A 23,466-nucleotide genomic window follows, 5' to 3' on the forward strand; every position below is an offset into this window, starting at 1 on the left:
GAAATAGAGGAAAGAACTAAGAGGCAAAGGGGACTTATGGAGGTCTAAATACAGGCATATTGGACATATGTAAATATATTTATATATAATTACAGGGAAATAGATCTATGTAAATATACTTATATGTTAAGTATTAAGGTAGCAGACGGACATTGGGTCTCTACTCAAGTACTCCTTCAACACAAGAACACTTTGTTCTATTAAACTGTCATTCCGTGATGCTCACCTTCCCAATTGCTGAAGATAAAATGGGTGCATAAGCAAATGTGGTGAAGAAAGCTGATGGTGCCCGGCTATCAAAAGATATGGTGTCTGGGGTCTTAAAGGCTTGAAGAATAAACAAGCAGCCATCTAGCTCAGAAGCAGCAAAGTCTGCATAGAAGAAGCACACCAGCCTGTGTGATCATGAGGTGTTGATTGGATCAGGTATCAGGCATCAAAGACCCAGAACAAAAATAAAAAATCATATCAATGTGAATGAAGGGAAGTGTGGAGTAGAGACCCAAAGCCCATCTGTAGACAATTAGACATCCCTTACAGAGGGGTCACAAGGGAGAGACAAGCCAGTCAAGGTGCAATATAACACCGATGAAACATACACCCTTTCTCTTGTTCTTTAATGCCTCCTCCCCCCTCCACCCCTATCATGACCCCGATTCTACCTTACAAATTTCTCTAGACCAGAGCATGTACACAGGTATAAATAAGAGTTGGAAACACAGGGAATCCAGGACAGATAAAACCCTCAGGACCGATATTGAGAGTAGCAATAATATGAGGGAAGGGGAAGGTGGGGTAGAAAGGGGGAACCAATCACAATGATCTATATATGGGATAATCCCCTCCCAGGGGGCTGGACAACAGAAAAGTGGGTAAAGGGAGCCATCAGTCAGTGTAAGACATGGAAAAAATAATTTATAAATTATCAAGGGTTCACGAGGGAGGGGCGGAGGGGGAAAAATGAGCTGATACCAAGGGTTTAAGTAGAAAGAAAATGTTTTGAGAATGATGATGGCAACAAATGTACAAATGTGCTTGACACATGGATGGATGGTGGATTGTGATGAGAGCTGTATAAGCCCCCAATACAATGATTTAAAGAAAGAAAGTAGGGGACAGTCATTTGGATGGACCTTCACAGTGAGACAACAAAGAATTGCTAGGTGCTGCAGAGTTGGTTCCAACTCACAGTGCCCTTATGGACAGCAGAAGGAAACACAGCCTGGTCCTGCCTGTGCCCTCCTCACAAGGTGCCCGTGACCAAGCCCATGGAAGCAGCCACCTTGCCTTACGTCGTCCTCTTTGTCACGGCCCCCCTACTTTGCCAAGCATGGTGTCCTTCTTCAAGAACAGGCCTGTCTTGACGACGTGTCCAAAGTGGATGAGACAAAGTCTAGTCATCCTTACCTCTAAGACACTTTCTGGCTGTGCTTCTTCCAAGACTTGCTTGTTCTTTTGGCAGTCCACGGGTCGTTCAAGATTCTTCGCCAGCTTCTTCATTCAGCAACATTGATTCTTCTTCGGTCTTCCTTAGTCAATGTCCAACTTTCGTTCTTCCTTATCCTACTGGCTTGTCTCTAGATCCTTGTGACCCTTCTGTGAGGTCGTCCCTTACAATACATTGGAAGTTATTCCATCAGCAGCTGGGAAAATCGGCCCTGGTGACAGGACACGAAGCTGGAGATCACGTGATAGAATTTAGCAGGACAAAGGACTTCTTTCTCAGAAATAGCTTTCCCCCCCCCCAACAACAACCTAAGCGGGGATTGCTCAAGTGGACATTGCCGGACGGGATAGGAAGGAATCAAATCCACTACATCGGTGGGGAGAGACCCTGGCGAGACTCCCTGCCAGAAGCCACTGCAAGACTTGGCCATAGATCATCCAGGTGTAGGTTCAGGTGAGTTCATGAGTGGCTTCTGTGTGGCACAGACTGCGATGCCAGCATGATGCCCTCCTCCAGTAGGCACAGGGCTCAGCCCTGTGGATGGAAATGGCAGCCCACAGGCAGCATCATGTGGAGAATGGCCACTGGACTTTGGGAGAGGAAAGACCAGCAGTTTGCTCTCGGTTCGACTGTAAGTTCCCTGAGAGCAAGATCTCCATGAAACTATGCTTGCACCGAGCAGTGTCTTGCGAAAAGCAGGCCGTCAGTGTGCATCAGCCTCTAAAGAGGAACATGAGGAAGCACGAGGAGCTGAGCCTCTCCTGTGCAGGCTCTTCCTCCCTGGCGTGAGAGTCAGTGTACATAAACCAGTATTAGGCTGTGTTGGCATTTCCTTAGAGAGCTGCCCTTCCCACCAGGAAGGAGGATGCAGGTGAGGTCTGAGCAGGGCTGCCTCCAGCTCCTTAGCTGTGTAGAATCCAGTTCTTCTCATTGCTTCTGCCCAGCTCCCTCTGGGCCATCCCCTCCTCCCCAAAGACACCGTCCTCATGTCTTCCTGTTCCCCCCCTGCACGCCCCCATCTGAACCCTTATTCCTCCCAACCTCCCCTCTCCTTCTCTGTCCTTCTTCCTCCATCACACCTCTCCAGCGGTTTCCACACGGGAGGCCTCCTCTGGTGGAGACATGTGGGGGAAGGGCCAGCCCCCCACAACTAATCATGGGTTCAATAGGCACAATTATACAGTTAATATATATAAATGTTATAATAATGTCCTAGAGAGCATGAGAGATAGAAGAGACATTGAAATAATGAGGTCACACACATTTCGTAGTAGCATGCTCACCTCACCCCTGCTTGGTGGCCCCCGTGGAGAGAGGGGGAGGGGAAGGAGGACAAGGGGAAAGGGAGCAGGTGGGAGAGGACTGGGGAGGAGAGGCCAAGGGGGGAGCCAGAGAGAGTGCTCTTTATTGCTAACCCAGGTCTATATACCTTTGGGGGGCGTGCAAGCCCACTAATGACAGGTAAAGACATACGTCTCAGAAAGGGGTTGCACTATAGGTTATACAGCAATGAGAAGGGGACAATCTAGGGATATACACGCAATAGGAAGAGGAGGGATTGGGGGTATACATGTGACAAGAAGGGTGGATCCTAGATTCAGGATGGCAGCCTAACTTTGGCTGCCACTGAGCTGGTTTGACCTGTTCTCTGGATCTCCATAGAAACCATTACCAATAGGGTGTAAACCCCAACTACAGGAACCAAGCGAATGGTCACAAGCCTTTAGAGAGAAGTAGCCCATTGTCCTTAACAGCAGGGAGCAGGCCCTACCTGTGGGGGGACCAGACAGTAGTCTGGCAAGCGACTGCCTTCAGGGAGGATGTCTCTAAGCATCTGACCTCCCCCCAGATGCTGGCAAAAAGCCCCTAATATTTGGCATGTCTCTGGGGGGGAGACAAAGCTGGGGAAAGGTCTCTATCATCCCACAGAGATGGCCCTGGCTCCCTCCCCTCTGCAAGCCCACACTGCCCAGGCACAGACTGAAGCCATCGTCCTAGTAAATGTCCCCTGTGCTTCCTCTCACACCATTCAGTTAGGCTGCGGACACTCCTTGCGTTGACACTAGCACTGGGGCGGGCATCTCAGGTGCCCAGTGGGTAGCTCACACAATAGTGGCAAAGAGCAAACAAGAGGCAGCCAGACGGTGAGAACCATCCTGGCCAGAGGCAGTCCGAGAGAGGTTATGGCACCACAGAAGCAGAGCACCAGGGACTGCTGGCTGTGACAGCTTATCATTGTTGCCTCTATTTTCTCTATGTAGTGGGTTAGACATTGGGCTGCTAAACACAAGGTCAGGAGTTGGAAACCCCCAGCCGCTCTCCATAAGGAAGACGAGGCTTTCTTCCCCCCCTTGAAAACTGACAGTCTCAGAAATCCACAGGAGCACCCCTTCCCTGACCAATAGAGTCGCTACGAGTTGGCGCTGACTTGATAGCAGGATGGTTTTGAGCGATTCTACCATTCTACAGTGTCATTCAGAAGATCCATCCTGAGATGGAGCCCGTTGGTGTGGCCACAGTGCCAGCCCCCCTCAAGGAGGTTTCTTCATACTCACTGATCCTCGATTTCCTCACTCACATGATGGCTTCCTCTAGACATGGGTCCCTGCGGGTGAAGGCTCAAGCCAGCACACAAGGCAATGTTTTCTTACACGCTATCATGTTTTCATGGTCAGTTTTCCAAAGCAGATCGGCAGGTCGTATCTTCTACTCAGTCTTAGTCTAGAAGCTACATTGATGCTCAATTAGTGACCCTGGCACTGTTTGATACACCAGTGTCATAGCTTCCCGCATGGTAGCAACATGCAAGTCATCATTAACAGGGCAGACGGAAAGAGGGCTTGAGGAGATTGCTATTGACTCACGTTCTAAGTGACTGATAAGGAGCCCTGATGGCAGGGTGGTTACACATTGGACTGCTAGCCACAAAGTCAGCAGTTCAAAACCACCAGCCACTCCACAGGAGAAAGATGAGGCTTTCTACTTCTCCTGTAAGGAGAACCGCAGTCTCAGAAACCCCTATGGGCAGCGGTTCCACCCAGTCCTTCTAGAGTGGCTTGTGAGTCAGAATCAACTCGACAGTGAGTTTAGTTTGGGAGAACTGGCTAACACTCATTTGATTCCCCTAACAAGTGACTGTATTTAAATCGTTATCCTCAGTTTTATCTAAAGTGTTATCCTCATTTTAGAGATGAGAAACTAAAAAACTGAAGTTCCTAGAAATTAAGTCACTTGGTCAAGTTCACACAGCCCTTCAATGGTAGAGCTGTCATTGCGGTCCTGGGAGATTGGCGAAGAGTTGTTAAACCCAGAGCCTCTGCTCTGGGGTCCAAGCAGAGACCTGCCAGGGCCAGGACTCCACCCCTATCATATATATATATTCCCACTACCTCAAGATCTTGAAATAATGTTTTAAGTCTAACTACCATAAAACATAATTCTTTGTTAAAATAAAGTTCATTTAAATATTTTAAGTCTTCACTCATTCTTAAACTTTTTATCAACGGGGTTATAGAAATCACAAACTCTGCTCAACCTGACCAATTCATTGATACAGATAAAAACCTTAAGTCTCTGGCTGGTGGTGGAACATTTCCCCAATTCAAGTTCTCATTGTAGATATTATCTTTGGCTATTTAAAATTCCTTTACAATAGAGAGGGCTTGTTTTCTTTAACATTGAGAACCCATCCAATTTCAGATAACTATATTAATACAAGTTAGTTCTCAAAGTAACAACCCTGATCTTCAATATTATAAAGAAGTCTTGTGCAGCAGATTTACACAATGTAATACTATCTGGACGGGGTCAGACGGGCAAAATGAAGGGTCCCCCTACGAAGCTGAAAACTGGCCAGGCCAAACAGCTAAGACGGAAGAACCCGGCTCGGGGAGTGAAACCTCACGTTCTGGTACACAGAGCTGACAAACCATCTCGGAAGCTGACAAACCATCTCGGAACGTCTTGCAACACCTGCCGCCTTGAACGGTCTCCCCACCCCCAGGCATCTTCTTTTAAAAACCCAACACCCTGACCACTGCGTACAACTTCCCTGACCTGCCTCGCTAGGTTGAGGAACCTCTCCCAGGAGCTCTTTCGCTTGTCCTTGAATTTACTTTCCATCAATCCGACTCTGATCTCACTCCATGCCTCATTTGGTGCCAAAGACCCAGGAGGAGAGTTGGGGTCCTGACATGCCTCTGCCTCGCCCTTGGCAAGTGGGGCGCTTCCCCCTCTCCTCCCCGAACTTCTGCCATCAAGTCCTGGCTCCCCAAGACTCCGGTTAGTACTCTGCCACCCAACCCGGGGAGCGATACCCACACTGAACAGAGGCCACCCCAGGCACAGAGGAACAGCAAACTCATATGGGAACATAGGGTCCCCGCCAGGGGTGCCACGGAAGGGGTTTATACTTCTACCCTAGTACTAAGAGGAGCTGGAAATAACTGCCTTTCCCTGAAAGGGGTGCAACAATAAGGACAGTTTCTCGTGCCTGTGAATGTGGGCCTGGTCAGTGAGGTGTATAACAGAAGCAAACATTCCTTTTTCATGTGGCCCCCAGTCCTTTGTCTCTGTATTTATTTCCTGTGCTTTCTGCCAGTAACAGGACTGTTGGCCCTGAGTCTGGCAGCCACTGCGCCTTCAGACTGAACTAAATCGCAAAGCACACTCTTGGGCCCTTTCTACGTGTTTGTGAGCTTTGTGTTTGCAGCTCTGCAGTGCCTATTCTAAAATCTTCTAATTCCCTCTTTTCTTATCCTGGACAAAGGCCTCTGACCAACCCTCTATCTTGTGGGCCACAGCTTCCTTTGTCTTCACTGTTTCAAGGTCCCAGTCTGCTGACCAAGTCGCAGGCTTGTGCCAGGGAACCTTCCTGTTCTGGAGAGTTCAGGACTCTCCCCTGGGTCCATAGCTCTGATCAGGACACCCTCCGAGCTACCGGACCATTCCTGACTGCCGGGTGTGGATAGGGAACCAAAGGACGCCCTCCTCCCCTACCTGTACTCCCACAGTTTGAGGCACCATGGGAAGCTCACTATCCAAGCCTCACAGGGGCAGTCCCTTGGGGTGTTTGCTGGCCAACCTTTCCAAATTGGGTCTGGCCCCTGACCTCCGTCCAAAGTGCCTGGTCTTTTTCTGTAATCAAGTTTGGCCTCGATACTGATTGGACAATGAGTCGTGCTGGGCAAAAAATAGCACTTTCAATTTCAATATCCTCCAAAAATCTCCGTCACTTCTGCTAGCAAACTCACAAATGGTCGGAGGTCCCATACATCCAGGCCTTTTTCTTTGTCCACTCTCGTCACTCTCTTTGCATCTCTTGCCCAATTCCCAGCACAGGCCCTCCCAAAGGCCGAGGCGACTGTGCCTCGAACACCCGTCCCCTCCCGGAGTCAGACCCATAGACTCCCTAGAGTCTCTCTCTTTCCCCCTGCTCAGCCCCCTCCCTACTCAGCCTCCTCTGAGGCAACACCTGCAGTTCCCCAAACCCTCCAATTCCAGTCACCCATCCCTTTGTCATTTCCCATTGCCAGCCATACCCATTCCCACCACACCCTTGCCAAGTTGTGGGGGCAGAAGGACCGGTCAAGGTCCATGCGCCGTTCTCCCTGACGGACCTCTCCCAGATAAAGAAGCGACTGGGCATTTTCTCACAGCACCCTACCTCCTTTATTAAGGAGTCTCATTGCCTTACTCAAGCTTATGACCTCCCTTGGCATGACCTCTACATAGGGCTGGTCTCCACCCTCACCCCAGATGAGCGGGAACGTCGTGCCCTCACATCCGCTCGGCAACACTCAGAGCAGGTCTACTTCACTGACGCTACCATGCCAGCGGGCCCTCAGGCTGTCCCGAGGGAGGACCCAGGCTGGACCTACCAGATAGACACCCCTGCGGGACGGGAAGGCAGGACTCACAGAGCCCACGCGATACAATGCTTACTGGCTGGCTCGCAGGCTATTTCTCATAAAGCAGTACATTTTGATAAACTGTGGGAAATTACACAGCATCTGGGTGAAAACCCAGCTGCTTTTCTTTCTTTTTAAAAAAATCATTGTATTGGGGGCTCATACAATTCTTATCACTATCAATCCATCCATCCATTGTGTCAAGCACATATGTACATTTGTTGCCATCATCCTTCTCAAAACATTTGCCTTCTACTTGTCTACTTGAGCCCTTAATATCGGCTGCTCATTTCCTCCCTCCCTTCCCACTCCCCCTACCTCATGAACCCTTCATCATTCATAAACTATTATTATTTTGTCATATGTTACACTGTCCGACATCTCCCCCTGCCCTCCTCTCTGCTGTCCATCCCCCAGGGAGGAGCTATACGGAGATTCTTGTAATCAGTTCCCCCTTTCTACTTCACATTCCCTCCACCCTCGCCACTCTCACCACTGGTCCTGGAGTCATCTGTCCTGGATTCCCTGTGTTTCCAGTTGCTATCTGTACAGTGTACATCCTCTGGTCTAGCCAGATTTGTAAGGTAGAATTGGGATCATGATAATGGGGGGGGGAGGAGTATTTAAGAACTAGAGGAAAGTTATATATTTCATCGTTGCTACCCTTCACCCTGACTGGCTCATCTCCTGCCCACAACCCTTCATTAAGGGGGTGTCCGGTTGGCTACCACTGGGCTTTGAGTCTCCACTCTGCACTCACCCACATTTTCAATGATATGATTTTTTGTTCCTTGATGCTTGATACCTGATCCCTTCGGCACCTTGTGGTCACACAGGCTGGTTTGCTTCTTCCATGTGGGCTTTGTTGCTTCTGAGCTAGATGGCCACTTGTTTATCTTCAAGCCTTTAAGACCCCAGACGCTATATCTTTTGATAGCTAGGCACCATCAGCTTTCTTCACCACATTTACTTCTGCACACATTAGTTTTCAGTGATCATATCAGGAAGGTGGGCACCCAATGATGTGATTTTCAGTTCTTTGATGTCTGATAACTAGTCCCTTCTACACCTCGTGGTCAGACAGGTTAGTGTGCTTCTTCCATGTTGGCTTTGATACTTCTCAGCTAGATGGCCGCTTGTTTATCTTCAAGCCTTTAAGACCCCAGATACTATATCTTTTGATAGGTGGGCACCATTAACTTTCTTCACCACATTTGCTTATGCACACATTTTTCTTCAGCAATCGTGTCAGGAAGGTATGCATCCTGAGATGCCAATTTAATAGAACAATGTGTTCTTGCATTGAGTAATTACTTGAGTGGAGGCCCAATGTCCATCTGCCAGCTGCTTTTCTTACTCGCCTAACTGAGGCTTTAACTCAATACACCAGATTGGACCCCACCTCTCCGGCTGGAGCGACTGTGTTAGCTACCCACTTCATAACAGTCATCCCCTGATAGTAAAAAGAAATTTTAAAAGGCTGAGGGTGGCCCTCAGACCCCTCTCTGTAACCTGGCGAACACGGCATTTAAGTATTTTAATGCCTGAGAAGAGCAGGCAGAAGCTGTGTGAATCCCGGGCTTGCCAGAAGGCTAATATTGGCAAGCCCAAGTCTTGGTCGCTGCCCTGAGGCTGGCTGGAGGGAGGGGTCAGAAGACTCCAGGAACTAACAACTTTAATCACCCACCTCTGGGATCCTGCTTCAAATGCAGCCAGGAGGGCCACTAGGCCAAGAACTGCCTGCAATCCCTGACTTCCCAGCAAGCCCTGCCTGGTGTGTGACTGCCCCTCAGCACCTGGCCAGGGAGGGTCAGTCCTTCCAGACCCCAACCCACTGTTGGCACTGTTGGGCCTAGCAGCTTACAACGACTAAGGAGGCCCTGACTCAGAGACCCCGGTGACCCTTGCCAGTCTAGGGTAATGATCAAGGTAGCTGGTAAGCTGATCTCCTTCTTGGTAAACCCCAGAGCTACCTTCTCAGTCCTCTCCTCAGGCCCAACATCCCCTTCCCTGGTCTCGGTTATGGGAATAGATGGTAAACCCTCAAAGCCTTTGGTTACCCTCCCCCCTCTTGTTCCTAGACATAGATGTGTTCTCTCTCTCTAATTTCCTTTTTGTCATGCCTTCGTGTCCATCACCACTGTTGAGGAGGGATTTACTCTCCAAACTTGGGGTTAGCCTCTGGTGGAACCATATGCTCCTTTCTCCTTCCCCCCTATTCCACTTTTATTGGTGCTCTCTCCCACTGAGCCCCTGCTAACACCTTCCAGAGCCTTGCTGGCTAACTCTTTCAATCTGGTGGTGTGGGGCACCTCTAAACTTGTGATCGCACCCCACCATCATGTTGTCCTTATTCGCCTCAAAGACCTCATCATTTTTCCATCTCGACCCCAGTTTCCCATATCACTCACACACCACAGAGGCTTACAGTCCATCATATAGCACCTTCTCGCCAGCAATCTCCTCACTCCCATCCATTCCCCTTGCAACACTCCAATTTTGCCGGTAAAGAAACCCAATGGTACCTATCACCTGGTCCAGGACCTCCGCCTCATTAATGATGCCGTTGTTCCCATCCATCCAGTGGTCCCCAATCCTTATACCTTATTGGTCCACATTCCCCCAACACAACCCATTTCTCAGTCCTCGATTTAAAGGATGCCTTTTTCACCATTCCCCTGGACCCTGCATGCCAGCACTTGTTTGCCTTTACCTGGGAGGATCCAGATACGCACACTACCTCCCAATATTCATGGGCCGTGTTGCCTCAGGACTACCGAGACTCCCCCATGCCCACCACCATCTCTTTGGCCAGACCCTTGCCACTGACTTGCAGGGGTGCCCACTTTCGCCATTCACCCTTGTGAAATATGTGGATGATCCATTGCTGTGCAGTCCCTCCTTGGCCAGCTCAGAGGAGCACACAACACAACCCTTAAACTTCCTGGTCTCCAAGGGCTATCAGGTTTCACGCTCCAAAGCCCAGCTTTCCTGCACCTCTGTCACTTACCTAGGGCTGTACCTCACCTCCACTGCTCAGGGACTGACCAATGGTTGATCAACGGCACACAATAGATCTCCAAGTCCTGGAGACCATGGATCAGCTACTTTCCTTTTTGGGTTTCATGGGATTTCTGAGGCATTGGATCCCTAACTTTTCCCTTTTGGCTAAACCTCTATATGAGGCTTTGTGTAGGCTACACCTGCTGGACCCCTAGACTCTCCTCAGGCAGTCAGGATGGCTTTTCACAAGCTTCAGAGAGCTCTTTTGCAGTCCCCACCTCTGCACTTACCCAACCCCGAAAAGCCCTTCTTTTTGTTTGCTAATGAGAAACAGGGCATGGCAGTTGGAGTCCTGCTTCAGCCACTGGGACCATCTTATTCTCCAATTGCATACCTGTCCAAGCAGCTGGACATGACGGTTCGAGGGTGGCTCTAGCAGCTGCTGCATTAACCAAGGAGGCCTTCAAGTTAACCATGGAACAGCCCCTCCAGACACTTTATGACCTTTTGCTTCCTTTGTGCCTCCCTCCAACCTCCTTTACTGGCCGCAGTTCCCTTTCTAACCTTCTCCCCCCAGCCACCCAGCAACAAAAGTAGTGACTGCCCTGCCTCAATATTTGGCATTCCATCATTCACCCCAAAACAGACCCCGACGTTACTTACCCTCTGTGTTATCAACAACAGGGAGTCCCAGCAGACTTAGCCTGAAGCTCCACCCACAGTATCACAGGTCTTATCAGAGCCCTTCCAGAGATGTTTTTCTGGTGTAATGGCAACTTCTTAACGAAGTGCCTCAATAATCCTACCACCGCAAAAAAAAAAAAACATTACCAACTTGACCGCTAACCAGCTATTATTACATCCTTACAGCCCCCAGCCTACTAACCCCAACCCAGTATGCTCCAGCCTGTAACCCCTCATCAACCCCATGCCAGCAGAAAGTAGTTAGATCAGATCACTGTGCCCCTTTATCACTTAAAGGCTGGCATGCCTGGACTGGACCAAGATGGCAAGTTGAAGAGCCCCCTCTACAAAGCTGAAAACTGGCCAGGCCAGATGGAGCCAAGGCAGAACAACCCAGCTCAGGGAGTGAAACCTCGTGTTCCGGTACACAGAGCACCGGAAGAACCTGACAGACTGTTCTCGGATGGCTTGCAACACCTGCCACCTCGGACGGTTTCCTCACCTCCAGGCACCTTCTTTTAAAAACCCTACACCCTGACCACTGGGCGCGACTTCCCCGACCTGCCGCGCTAGGTCACTGTACCTCACGCCAGAGCTCTTTCACTACAATGGAGCTTTCCTTGAATTTACTTTTCTTCAATCCAACTCTGGTCTCACTCCGTGCCTCAGTTTACCTTACAAATGCATCTTTTGATCTCTTGACTGCTGCTTCCATGAGCATTGATTGTGGAGCCAAGCAAGACAAAATCCTTGAGAACTTCAAGCTTTTCTTCATTGATCATGATGTTACCTATTGGTCCAGTTGTGAGGATCTGGGTTTCCTTTGCATTGAGTTGTAACCCCTATGGAAGACTACAATCTCTCATCTATCTCAGCAAGTGCTTCAATTCCTCGTACTTTCAGCAAGCAGGGTTGTGTCATCTGCGTGTCATAGGTTGTTAATAAGCCTTTCTTCAATCCTGATGTCACATTCTTCTTCATATAATCCCGCTTCTCTAATGATTTGTTTAGCATACAGATTGAACAAATATGGTGAGAGGATGCAAACTTTTCCTGGTTTTAAACCATGCAGTATGCCCTTGTTCTGTTTGCACAACTGCCTCTGAATCCATGTACGAGTTCCTCATGAGCACAATGAAGTGTTCTGGAGATCCCCTTCTTCTCAAGGTTACCCACAGTTTATTTTGACCCACACAGTCATTGTATAGTCAATGAAACACAAACATCTTTCTGGCTTTCTCTGTTTTGAGCTAAGATCCATCTGACATTAGCAATGACATCCCCTGTTCCACGTCCTCTTCCGAATCTGGCTTGAACCTCTGACAATTCCCTGTCAATGTATTGCTACAACCGTTGTTGGATAATCTTAAGCAAAGATTGACTTGTATGTGATATCAATGGTATTGTTCTATAGTTTGCGCATTCTGTTGAGTCACCTTTCTTAGGAATGGATACAAATATGGATCTCTCCCAGTCAGTTGGCCAACTAGCTGTCTTCCAGATTTCCAGGCATAGACAAGTAAATGCTTCCAGTGTTTCCTCAACTTGCTGAAACATTTCATTTGGCATTCCATCAATAGTCTATTCAATTGGTACTCCTGGAGCCTTGTTTTTGGCTAGTACATTCAGTGCAATTTGAGCTTCTTCCTTCAGCACTATTAGTTCTTGCTCATACGCTACCTCCTAAAATAGTCTAATGTTGACTCATTCTTTTCGGTACAGTGATTCTGTGTATTCTTTCCATCTTCTCTGGATACTTCCTTCATCATTCATCATTTTCCCATAGAATCTTTCAAGACTGCAACTCGAAGCTTGAATCTTTTCTTGAGTTCTTTCAGTTTCAAATATGCTGAGTCTCTCCTTCTCTTTTAGTTTTCTAAGTCTAGGTCTTGATACATTTCATTATAATATTTTGTCTTTTTGAGCTGCTTTGAAATTTCCTATTCAGCTCTTTGACTTCATCCTTTCTTCCATTTCCTTTAGCTACTCGACAATACGAGCAAGATTCCGAGTCTCTTCTGTGGTTCACTTTGATCTCTTCTTTTTAATTCTGTCTTTTTAATGACCTTTTGCTTTCTTCATGGTTGGTGGTCTTAAGGTCCTCTCACAGTTCATCGGGTCTCTGTCATTAGTGTTCAATGCTTCAGATCTGTTCTTGAGATGGAGATACATCTACCCAAGCCAGAGTATTCTCCATGGCCTGATATGCATGTGAGAGTTGGACATCAAATTAGGAAGACCAAAGAAGAACCGGTGCATTTGAATTATGGTGCTGGAGAAGAATGTTGAACGTACCATGGATTACTAAGAGAACAAATCCATCTGTGCTAGAATAAGTAAGGCCAGAGTGGTCCTTAGAGGCTAGAATGGCAAGACTGCATCTTACACACTTTGGACATATTTCCAGGAGAAACGAATCCCTGGAGAAGGACATCGTGCTTGGTAAAGTGGAGGGGCAGCGAAGGAGGGGGAAGGCCCTCAACAGAATGGATTGACACAGTGGTTGCATCAATGACTCGGGCTTAGGCACAATTGTGACAGCACAGGACTGTGCAGTGTTTTCCACTGTTGAACATATGGTTGCTATGGGTCGGAACCGACTCGCTGGCGCCTAACAACAACACAACAATGACAACAACACCAAGTTAAGAGAGCATCTGTCCTGCTTTCACCTCAACAGCCACCTTATTTTCAAAACCTTTTCAGATCTCTCCACTCAGTAGGAAGGGTTTCTGGACTCACTGCCACCCGCCCCGTGCTGTTTAGCCTTCCTTCGTTACCATAACATTTTCTTAATAATTGTGGATATAAAGCCATTAACTCTCTACTTAACCTTCTTTAACCTTCCACATTATTTCATATCCACCCCATTGTTTTCCCTCGATGCTTTTCTCTTTCCTATCTTGACACAACCAATCTCTTTCACTTTGTGTCAACATTGCTTTGTTTTCCTTTCACCAAACACATTCCAAATATTTAATCTAGCCCAGTGGTTCTCAAGCTTTCTAATGCCGAGACCCTTTAATACAGTTCCTTATGTTGTGGTGACCCTCCAACCATAAAATTATTTCCATTGCTACATCATCACTGTAATGTTGCTACTGCGTGAATAGGGCGCCTCCTGTGAAAGAAGTCCCAAAGGGTCTTGACCCACAGGTTGAGAACCACTGATGTAGCCCAGTCCAACCCGCCCATTGTCATGAGTCAACGCCCACCCACTGACCCTGCGGTTTCCAAGGCTTTCCATCTTTACAGAAACCGATCGCCTCATCTTTCTCCTCTCTGAGTGACTGGTGGATTCAAGCCCTGCCGGATAGCAACTCAGTGAGTGCTTAACCAGTGTGCCATCAGCGCACCCAAGTTACATCAAGAGATCTTGGAAACTTGTAAAACATTTGCCAGGAAAATTCCCTTTCATTAAATTCTGGGAATATTAGGATTATTGAATTTATATTAATGCTTACTTATCACAAAACCCATGAGAGCAACGCTCATGGAAGGGACACTCTAATTTCATAATACCACCTGGAGATAGGAAAATATCTTGTATTCATAACGTATCTTCCATGTACTTAAAAAAAAGCCATTTAGAGAAGCAAAGTCAAATGCCTTGTGTCTTTTTAAGGCAGGGTATGCCAATCAAAATAACCATTCATATTTTTTTAGTGTATTTTTCAAATAGGTCCATTTGAATTGGTCTACTCCGAGATTCCTCTTTGTATCAAAGTGTACCGATGCAGTTACTGAAAGCTCAGGTCATCCTTATGGCAGCTGTAGAGATGGATGCACATAGGAATCCATTTCTTTGGGAAAAGGAAACAACGGAGATGAGAGAGAGCCTCAAGGAAACGCTAGCAATGGTCGCCCTCGGGCTTCCACCTGGGTTGAGTGTACAAAACAAACACCGCGCCCATTGAGGATTATGCTGTCATGACAAAACAGACATACAAATGACAAACTCACCAGTCTCTAAGGCCAACTCAAACAGTCAGGGTTAAATCCTCAAACAAAACAAGGGAATTGAGGAAGCTAGTTTCTGCAACAGAAGCACAGGTTCTAGATAAACCCCCTGGAGCCCTCACGGCGGAGTGATGGAGGCCTGGGTTGCAATCCACAAGGCCAGCAGTTGGAAACCACCAGCCACTCCTGGGGAGAAAGACGGGGCGGGGCTTTCTACTCCCGTAAGGAGTTACATTCAAACAAACAAACAAAAAAAGTGACCATCTTGGAAACGCACAGGGGCAGTTCTGCCCTGTCCCATAGGGTCACTCAGAGTCAGCAGCAACTCCCTGGGTTTTTTGAGATCAAATACATTAACTTGCCATCGTCTCAGATGGAAGGCTATCAGACCCTGTGACCACGCCTGCGGACCAAGCGGAAGCTCCTCCTCGTAGCGAAAAGAAGGACAAAGCAAGCGGTAATTCATTTCCCCAAAGGGAATGGGAAAAGATCGGTCAGGTTTTCAGAAACGAAAACGATGTGAGACTTATAATGTTTCCAACGTGACTCCTAATCTGGCGTCCGAGTAAGGGGGAGCGAAACAACAGGCAATTCTTCAGAATTAGGGGACCCCACGCTTATCAACTTTACTTTAAATGAGTGCAATAAAACCCACAGAACTGATGAAAATCTGTGAAACTGCAGACTCACCTGGAGCCTGGGAACTAGAAGCTCAGAATCAGAATCAAGCACTCACCCCAAGTAACAGAGCCCTTAAGCTTTGGATTTGCCAAGCTGGCCTGATGAGAGATTGGGGATCTGGAAGCAGACGCAAGGGTCAGTTCTAAACACTGGCCTGCTTGGACGAGAGGCTTATAAATTCAGGAGCTTTTCAAGAAAGGATGTATAACTTCACTCAAGGGGTGCAAATAACAGAATTGTCGGTGAAGGGATTTGCTGGATGGGGTAAGATGCATACCACAAAATAATAACGACAATAAGAACAACAAGGGCTCTGGGGATGGGCAGGGGGGCAGGGAGGGGACAAAGAGGAGCTGATATCAAGGAGTTCAAGAAGAAAGAAAATGTTTGGAAACTGATGTGGTGGCAACTGTACAATTATGCTTGACCTAATTGAATGATGGATTGCTATGGTATCCGTACGAGCTCCTTATAAAAGGGTTACTACATGTCCAAAGACTGGAATGTACATATGTAAATATATTTACATGAGGGTGGGGAAACAGAGCTATGTGCATATATTTAGAGGTTTAGTATTAAGGCAGCAGATGGACATTGGGCCTCCACTCAAGTACTTACTCAATGCAAGAACACTTTGTTCTAATAAATTGCCATTCCAGGATGCACACCTTCCCGACACGATTGCTGAAGAAAAATGTGTACATAAGCAAATGTGGTGAAGAAAGCTGATGGTGCCTGGCTATAAAAAAATATAGCATCTGGGGTCTTAAAGGCTTGAAGATAAACAAAAGGCCATCTAGCTGAGAAGCATCAAAGTCCACATGGAAGAAGCACACCAGCTTGGCTGACCACGAGGTGTAGAAGGGACCAGTTATCAGACATCAAAGAGCTAAAAACCATATCAGTGGGTGCCCACCTCCCCGATACGATCAATGAAGACAAACGTGTGCATAAGCAAATGTGGTGAAGAAAGCTGATGATTCCCAGCTAACAAAAGATATAGCATCTGGGGTTTTAAAGGCTTGAAGATAAACAAGTGGCCATCTAGCTCAGAAGCAACAAAGTCCACATGGAAGAAGCACACCAGCCTGTGTGACCACGAGCTGTCGAAGGGATCAGGTATCAAGGAACAAAAAATCCTATCATTGAAAATGTGGGTGAGTGCAGCATGGAGACTCAAAGCCCGATGGTAGCCAACCGGACACCCCTTACTGCAGGGTTGTGGGGAGGAGATGAACCAGGCAGGGTGCAGGGTAGCAATGATGAAACAACTTTCCTCTAGTTCTTAAATACTCCCCCCGCCAATTATCATGATCCCAATTCTACCTTACAAATCTGGCTAGACCAGAGGATGTACATAGGCACAGATAGCAACAGGAAACACAGGGAATCTAGGACAGATGACTCCTCCAGGACCAGTGGTGAAAGTAGTGATGCCTGGAGGGTGGAGAGAATGTAGGGTAGAAAGGGGGAACTGACTACAAGAATCTACGTATAGCCTCCTCCCTGGGGGAGGGACAGCAGAGAAGAAGGCGGGGGAGACGTCAGACAGTGTAAGATATGACAAAATAATAATACTTTATGAATGATGAAGGGTTCATGAGGCAGGGGGAGTGGGGAGGGAAGGGGAAAATGAGCAGCAGATATTAAGGGCTCAAGTAGAAGGCAAATGTTTTGAGAATGATGATGGCAACAAATGTACATGTTCTTGACACAATGGATGGATGTATGGATTGTGATAAGAATTGTATGAGCCCCCAATAAAATGATTTTAAAAAATAAATAAAAGGATTACTAAAAAATAAATAAATAAAATTTTTAAAAATTGTTTTAATTTAGGAGTTTTACTCAAACAGGTGGAGCACAGATCCTGAGAGACCTACCACACTTTCAGAAAAGGTGAGGACAGAGAACACAAAGGCATCTTCAGGATGCCACGCATAAAATTTCTAGCAGAGTTCTGCCTAAGGCTTTAGCTCTGAGATTCCTGTAATGACTTTATAAAACCTAGAGTTGTTGTTGTTGTTTGTTGTACCTGGTTGATTCTGCTGCCTAGAGACCTAGCTAGTCTCTTACAACTTCAAATCCATTTAAGAGCCAAGCTGCTACCCAAAACACGACACAGAAGACCTGAAAGTTCTCCCATTGCCCTGGAGAGAATGGGAAGAAGCAGGGAGCACCAGTCCCCTGGACTCAGTCTCTGGTTTCCTGTGAGAATTCGGGGTTTAGAGAAAATGACTTTTGAGCTCCTAATCTCTGTTGAAAAGCGTGTTAGACCAATAATATCAATGGATTTGAGGTTTACGTAATATACAATTGGCGAATTGAGCAACAGGTGTGACGACAGAGTGTTTCGAAGATGGAAGAGTGTCCCTAAATTCGTGTCCTCCATCTTATTGACACTGATATGAGGAGGCTGGGATCCTGTTTAAATAACAACAATTTATTCCGAAGCACAGCTCCCAGTCACACCCTGGAGTTTCTTCTGAACACTGACTGTCAAGGTAATTCTGACACACCGTGACCCCGTATACACGAGAAGGGGACACTGTTCAGCCCTGTGTGGTGTTTCAGGCCCGGCTGCAGCCACCGTGGCAAAGCATCTGTTGAGGAGCTTCCCATTTTCCCTGGAAACTGACTCAAATTCAAAGCTCTTGAGTCAAGTCCAACTCCCAGCGACCCGATCGGACAGAGTAGGCCTGCTCCTGCGGGTCTGCGACGTTGTGAATCTTCAGGGAAGTTGAAAAACTCATCTTTCTCCCACAAAGCGGGAGGTGGCGTTGAACGTCTGACCTTGCAGTTATCGGCCCGATGTGCATAACCCACTACACCCCCGGGGCTCTTTGGACACTGACAACATATAGCCATGCCTCAAACATGACTAATGCTAAAGGCAAGATCGGTTTGCCAAACTAGTTGCTAGACTAGGGTATGATTTAAAGGCCACTGCAGGGGACCAGTTTCCTTCAGGCTCAAGTGTTAAATGACAATCTAAGAGCAATAGCCTGGATTAGTCACCCCAAGTCCATGAGCTCCAAAACTCTGATTCCAAAAGAACTGAAACTTTCCCAATATCATCCTGATTTTCTAATTTTTTAAAAACATTTTAATCGTTTTATTAGGGGCTCATACAACTCTTATCACAATCCATACATACATCAATTGTGTAAAGCACATCTGTACATTCATTGCCCTCATCATTCTCAAAACATTTGCTCTCCACTTAAGCCCCTGGCATCAGGTCCTCATTTTTACCCCTCCCTCCCTACTCCCCTCCCTCATGAACCCTTGATAATTTATAAATTATTATTTTGTCATATCTTTCCCTGTCCGACATCTCCCTTCACCCACTTTTCTGTTGTCCATCCCCCAGGGAGGAGGTCACATGTAGATCCTTGTAATCGGTTCCCCCTTTCTAACCCACCCTCCCTCCACCCTCCCAGTATCGCCATTCACACCACTGGTCCTGAAGGGATCATCCGCCCTGGAATCCCCGTGTTTCCAGTTCCTATTTGTACCAATGTCCATCCTCTGGTCTAGGCAGACTTGCAAGGTAGAATTAGGATCATGATAGTAGGGGAGCCGGGGGTGGGTGGGGAGGAAGCATTTAGGAACTAGAGGAAAGTTGTATGTTTCATTGTTGCTACATTGCACCCTGACTGGCTCATCTCCCTGAAACCCTTCTGTAAGGGGATGTCCAGTGGCTTACAGATGGGCTTTGGGTCTCCACTCCGCATGCCCCCCCTCATCCACTATGGTAAGATTTTTTGTTCTGATGATGCCTGATACCTGATCACATGGTTTTCTAATTTTCAATCATATTATAAAATAGTACAGTAGATCCATAGGTGGTAAGCTGTCACAGCCAGCAGTCCCTGGTGCTCTGCTTCTGTGGTGCCATCACCTCTCTCGGACTGCCTCTGGCCAGATGGTTCTCACCGCCTGGCTGCTTCTTGTTTGCTCTTTGCCACTATTGTGTGAGCTGCCCGCTGGGCACCTGACATGCCCGCCCCAGTGCTAGTCTCAACGCAAGGAGTGTCCGCAGCCTAACTGAATGGTGTGAGAGGAAGCACAGGGGACATTTACTAGGACGATGGCTTCAGTCTGTGCCTGGGCAGTGTGGGCTTGCAGAGGGGAGGGAGCCAGGGCTGTCTCCACCAGGGAAGGCCTCCCATGTGCAAACCACTGGAGAGGGGTGATGGAGGAGGAAGGACAGGGAAGGAGAGGGGAGGTTGGGAGAAGGAGAGGTTCAGATGGGGGAGAGCAGGGGGGAACAGGAAGACATGAGGACGGTGACTTTGGGGAGGAAGGGATGGCCCAGAGGGGGCTGCGCAGAAGCAATGAGAAGAACTGGATTCTACACAGCTAAGGAGCTGGAGGCAGCCCTGCTCAGTCCTCACCTGCATCCTCCTTCCCTGTGGAAAGGGCCAGCTCTTTGAAGATTAAACCTGGCAAACCCTGTCTGAGGAAAAGCAAACCCAGCTTGCTACTGATTCTCATCCCAGGGAGGAAGCGGCTGCACAGGGCTCAACTCCACCCAGGACTCATAATGCTCCCCTGTAGGGCCTGACGCACATGGTGGCCTGCTTTTCACAAGCACTGTGCTTGGTGCAAAGCCAATCTGGAGCCAGCCCTGCCCTCAATGGGCTTCCCACTCCTTCCGAAATTCATGCTTCTTCCCCCCGCAGTCCAGTGCCCACTCCCGGTGATCTGAGCTGATAGATGGAAGGACATCAGACTGTACCAGGTCTGTGATTAACTTGTATCATTCGCATCATCCTGACGATCTGGACCATGCTGCCCCCTGGGAGGAGGACCCAGTACGCCAGGCAAGGTGTCGCTGCATCTCAGTCAACTCTACAGCAGTGAAAGCGAGGACAGCCCCTGGGACAGTGGCTGGCACGTGAGTGAATAGCAGTCCCGTCCTCTCTCTGAGGACCGCACCCCATCAGGACAGAGCAGAGAGAGCTGTGCGTCTCGTTCAGAACCCAGGAGCCCTCCGATCCTGCATTACCTCCTCTGAAAGTGTTCGTATTCCACCTCCCGACGTGCTCTCACGGCTGGGAGGTCGCTCTTGTCGTAGGCATTCTCAAAGTTATAACCTCCCTGGTGACTGGTTTTGCAGTTGCATTCATTTTTCGGGAACAGCCTACAAACAAGAAAGAGGCCTGTAAACATGGATGGCGCGGGTCGGCAGATGGACGTAAGGGAGCCGGTGTGTCTGCCCCAGAATTTCATTTCTCCCCACTGGGTTGTACTGGTCGTGTTGAAGCCTGGGAACCCTGCGGTGGTCTTCCAAGAGTCACGGGGAGGCTTGAGGTTGGAGGTGGGGAAGGAGAACTCCGGTGGGAGACTTACTTCTCTTTTGAAGAAGCCTTTGCACTTCGCTTCGTTGTGCGCGCATGAGTGTCAAGGGCGTCTCTGCCCCAGCAGGGACAGAAAGGGAGCATTCCCCCGGGGAATTTCATCAGCAGGTAAAGGGATGCCACCGGGCGCTACGAAGCAGGCCTGTCCTAGTCCCCTAGTGATTTGGAATCGCTCTAGGGATCCGCACAGGTCCAGGAGGTTAGAAACCATCGGGGCAAAGGGCACAGCAGTGCAAAGTAAAGCCTGAAGAGGAACGAGTGAGATGCCAGGCCAGAGTGGAAGAGGATGGGAAAGAGCGGACTCTCCAGCGCTTACCAGATTCCATCGTAGGTAAAGAGCTTCCTGAGTTGTTCCTCAGGTAAAAGCTTCAGCACCTGCGCTGCTGGAGCGGGATGAGGCATGAGCGCTGCGTTGAGATGATGCTCGTCAGTATGCAAGATCGTGATATCGAACAGCCATAAAAGAATGCCAAGTCCAAAGACTAAGAGTGCTCCCTTGAGGAACCACAGGACTCTAGAGCCATTCACGAGAGATCAAAAATCAAAAGCAAGTCAACGTTAAAATATTTCTATTGATTACATAATAAATGACTTTGTTTATATAGGATTAGTAACATGAAGGGCAACCTAAACCTATGTCTTATACTCTTTAACAATATACACATCTGATAAATCCCACCGCCATCAAGTTGATTCCCACTCAGAGCAACCCAGTAGGTGTATTAGGGATTAAATTCTGAGCCCTGGGTTTGCAAAAGACCCTAAATGCATTTTGAGCCTCCACCTAGACTCAGCCTCCGTTGAGTTCTTTCTGACCAGTGACCCACAATGTCTAAAGCTTTGTCCTGAGGCAGCAGGCACGTTGCTTCGTGCCGAGTGCATTGGGAAATGGATGATTGCAGAGGTCATTCGATTCAACTTTAATGTTTGACCTCCCTTTTGACCCACTTTAAATTTGGTCTAGTCTTTCATCTTTTTTCTACTTTCCTTTTGGATTGAGAGTTTGATCGGTTCTAGTTTGTTATTGCTGTTGGGTTTTATTGTGTATGTTTTTCTGTATTTGAAATCTGGGACAGGCACTGGAGACAGTCATTGGAAGCATGGTTTCTTGGGGGCAGTGCAGGGGAGGTTGGGGAGAAATGGGGAGCTAATAACAGTGGGTATAAGAAAGAAGAAAATGTTCTCAAATTGTTTGTGGTGATGATTCTAAAACTCCCCTTAATATGATTGAACTATCGAATGGTATGACATGTGAAATATATGCCACTAAAACTGTTAAAAATCCAAAAACAAACATTCTGACTCACCTGGCCAGACCAGAGAGGGACAGTCTCAGCGACTCGCCTGGATATGTCCTTAATGGAAATTGAAGTATTAGGGTCTCCACCATCAAAAGTTCTTCTCCCACCTCCCCAAAAAAGAGTCATAAGATGACTATGGTGTTTGGAGGACCTGAGAATAAATCCTGTAAGCTTTTCTAATCTGCAATACTAGGTGTTTGCAAATTATGGTCCCTTTTCTGCTTCTTCAATCCCTCCACCCACTTTGATGAATTAATCTACTTCCAATTATCATTTTGTGATGAGTTTCCTTTCTCTTCCATGTTCTATTTAAGTAGACTTATGAATGTGAATTCCTTGGACAGGACTATGAGCTCATACTGATGGTATCCCTCATGAAAATTATTTGTCCTTATTTTGTCTTTGCCCTGTTTAAGACTTAGTAAAGGGATGTCTGTAAAATATATTTAATTTTGGGTCCTTCTTCCCCCAGAACATAGGACCCAGAAAAACTGCCTCCTAAGGTTTCTGAAGCTATAAATCTTGCTGAGATGGACAGCCTCACCTTTCTCCGGAAGAGTGGTTGATGGGGCTCTTACAGCTCTTATCACAATCAATACATCCTTCTATTATGTCAAGCACATTTGTACATATGTTGCCATCATCATTTTAAAAACATTTTATTTCTACTTAAGTCCTCGATATCAGCTCCTCGTTTTACTGCCCCTTCCTTCCCTCATGAACTCTTGATAATTCATATATTTATTTTCATGTCTTAAACCTACCACTGTCTCATTTCACCCACTTTTCTGTTGTCACTCCCCCTGGGAGGGGTTATATGTAGATCCTTATGATCAGTTCCTCCTTTCTCCTCCACCTTCCCCTTCCCCTCCTGGTATCTCTAGTCTCATTATTGGTCCTGGATTCCCTGTGTTGTCAGCTCTGAGCTGTGCCAGTGTACATGCTCTGGTCTAGCCGCATCTGTAAGGTGGAATTGGGGTCATGATAGGGGGGAAGAGGGGAGATTGAACTGTTTATCTTGCAACATGCCACCCACTAGGCCACCAGGGCTCTTTCTGACAGATACACGGAACAGTTAAATGTAAACAATCAAGTTGTAATAGAGATTCAGAAAA

General features: G+C 47.5%; 1 protein-coding gene across 1 annotated transcript in view; it reads right to left on the reverse strand.

Moving 5' to 3' along the window:
* B4GALNT2 (beta-1,4-N-acetyl-galactosaminyltransferase 2 (SID blood group)) overlaps positions 1-21,566 on the reverse strand; it is a gene marked incomplete at its 5' end in the record, with an annotated part of 46,817 nt that extends 25,251 nt beyond the window's left edge. The window contains 2 exons of the mRNA XM_075559305.1: positions 20,699-20,833; positions 21,367-21,566. Of these exons, the coding sequence (XP_075415420.1) occupies positions 20,699-20,833; positions 21,367-21,566 (335 nt within the window). The remainder of the gene's footprint in view (positions 1-20,698; positions 20,834-21,366) is intronic.
* Positions 21,567-23,466: the final 1,900 nt, after the last annotated feature.

Source organism: Tenrec ecaudatus, chromosome 10, assembly GCF_050624435.1.
Source record: "Tenrec ecaudatus isolate mTenEca1 chromosome 10, mTenEca1.hap1, whole genome shotgun sequence".
Lineage (NCBI taxonomy): Eukaryota > Metazoa > Chordata > Mammalia > Afrosoricida > Tenrecidae > Tenrec > Tenrec ecaudatus.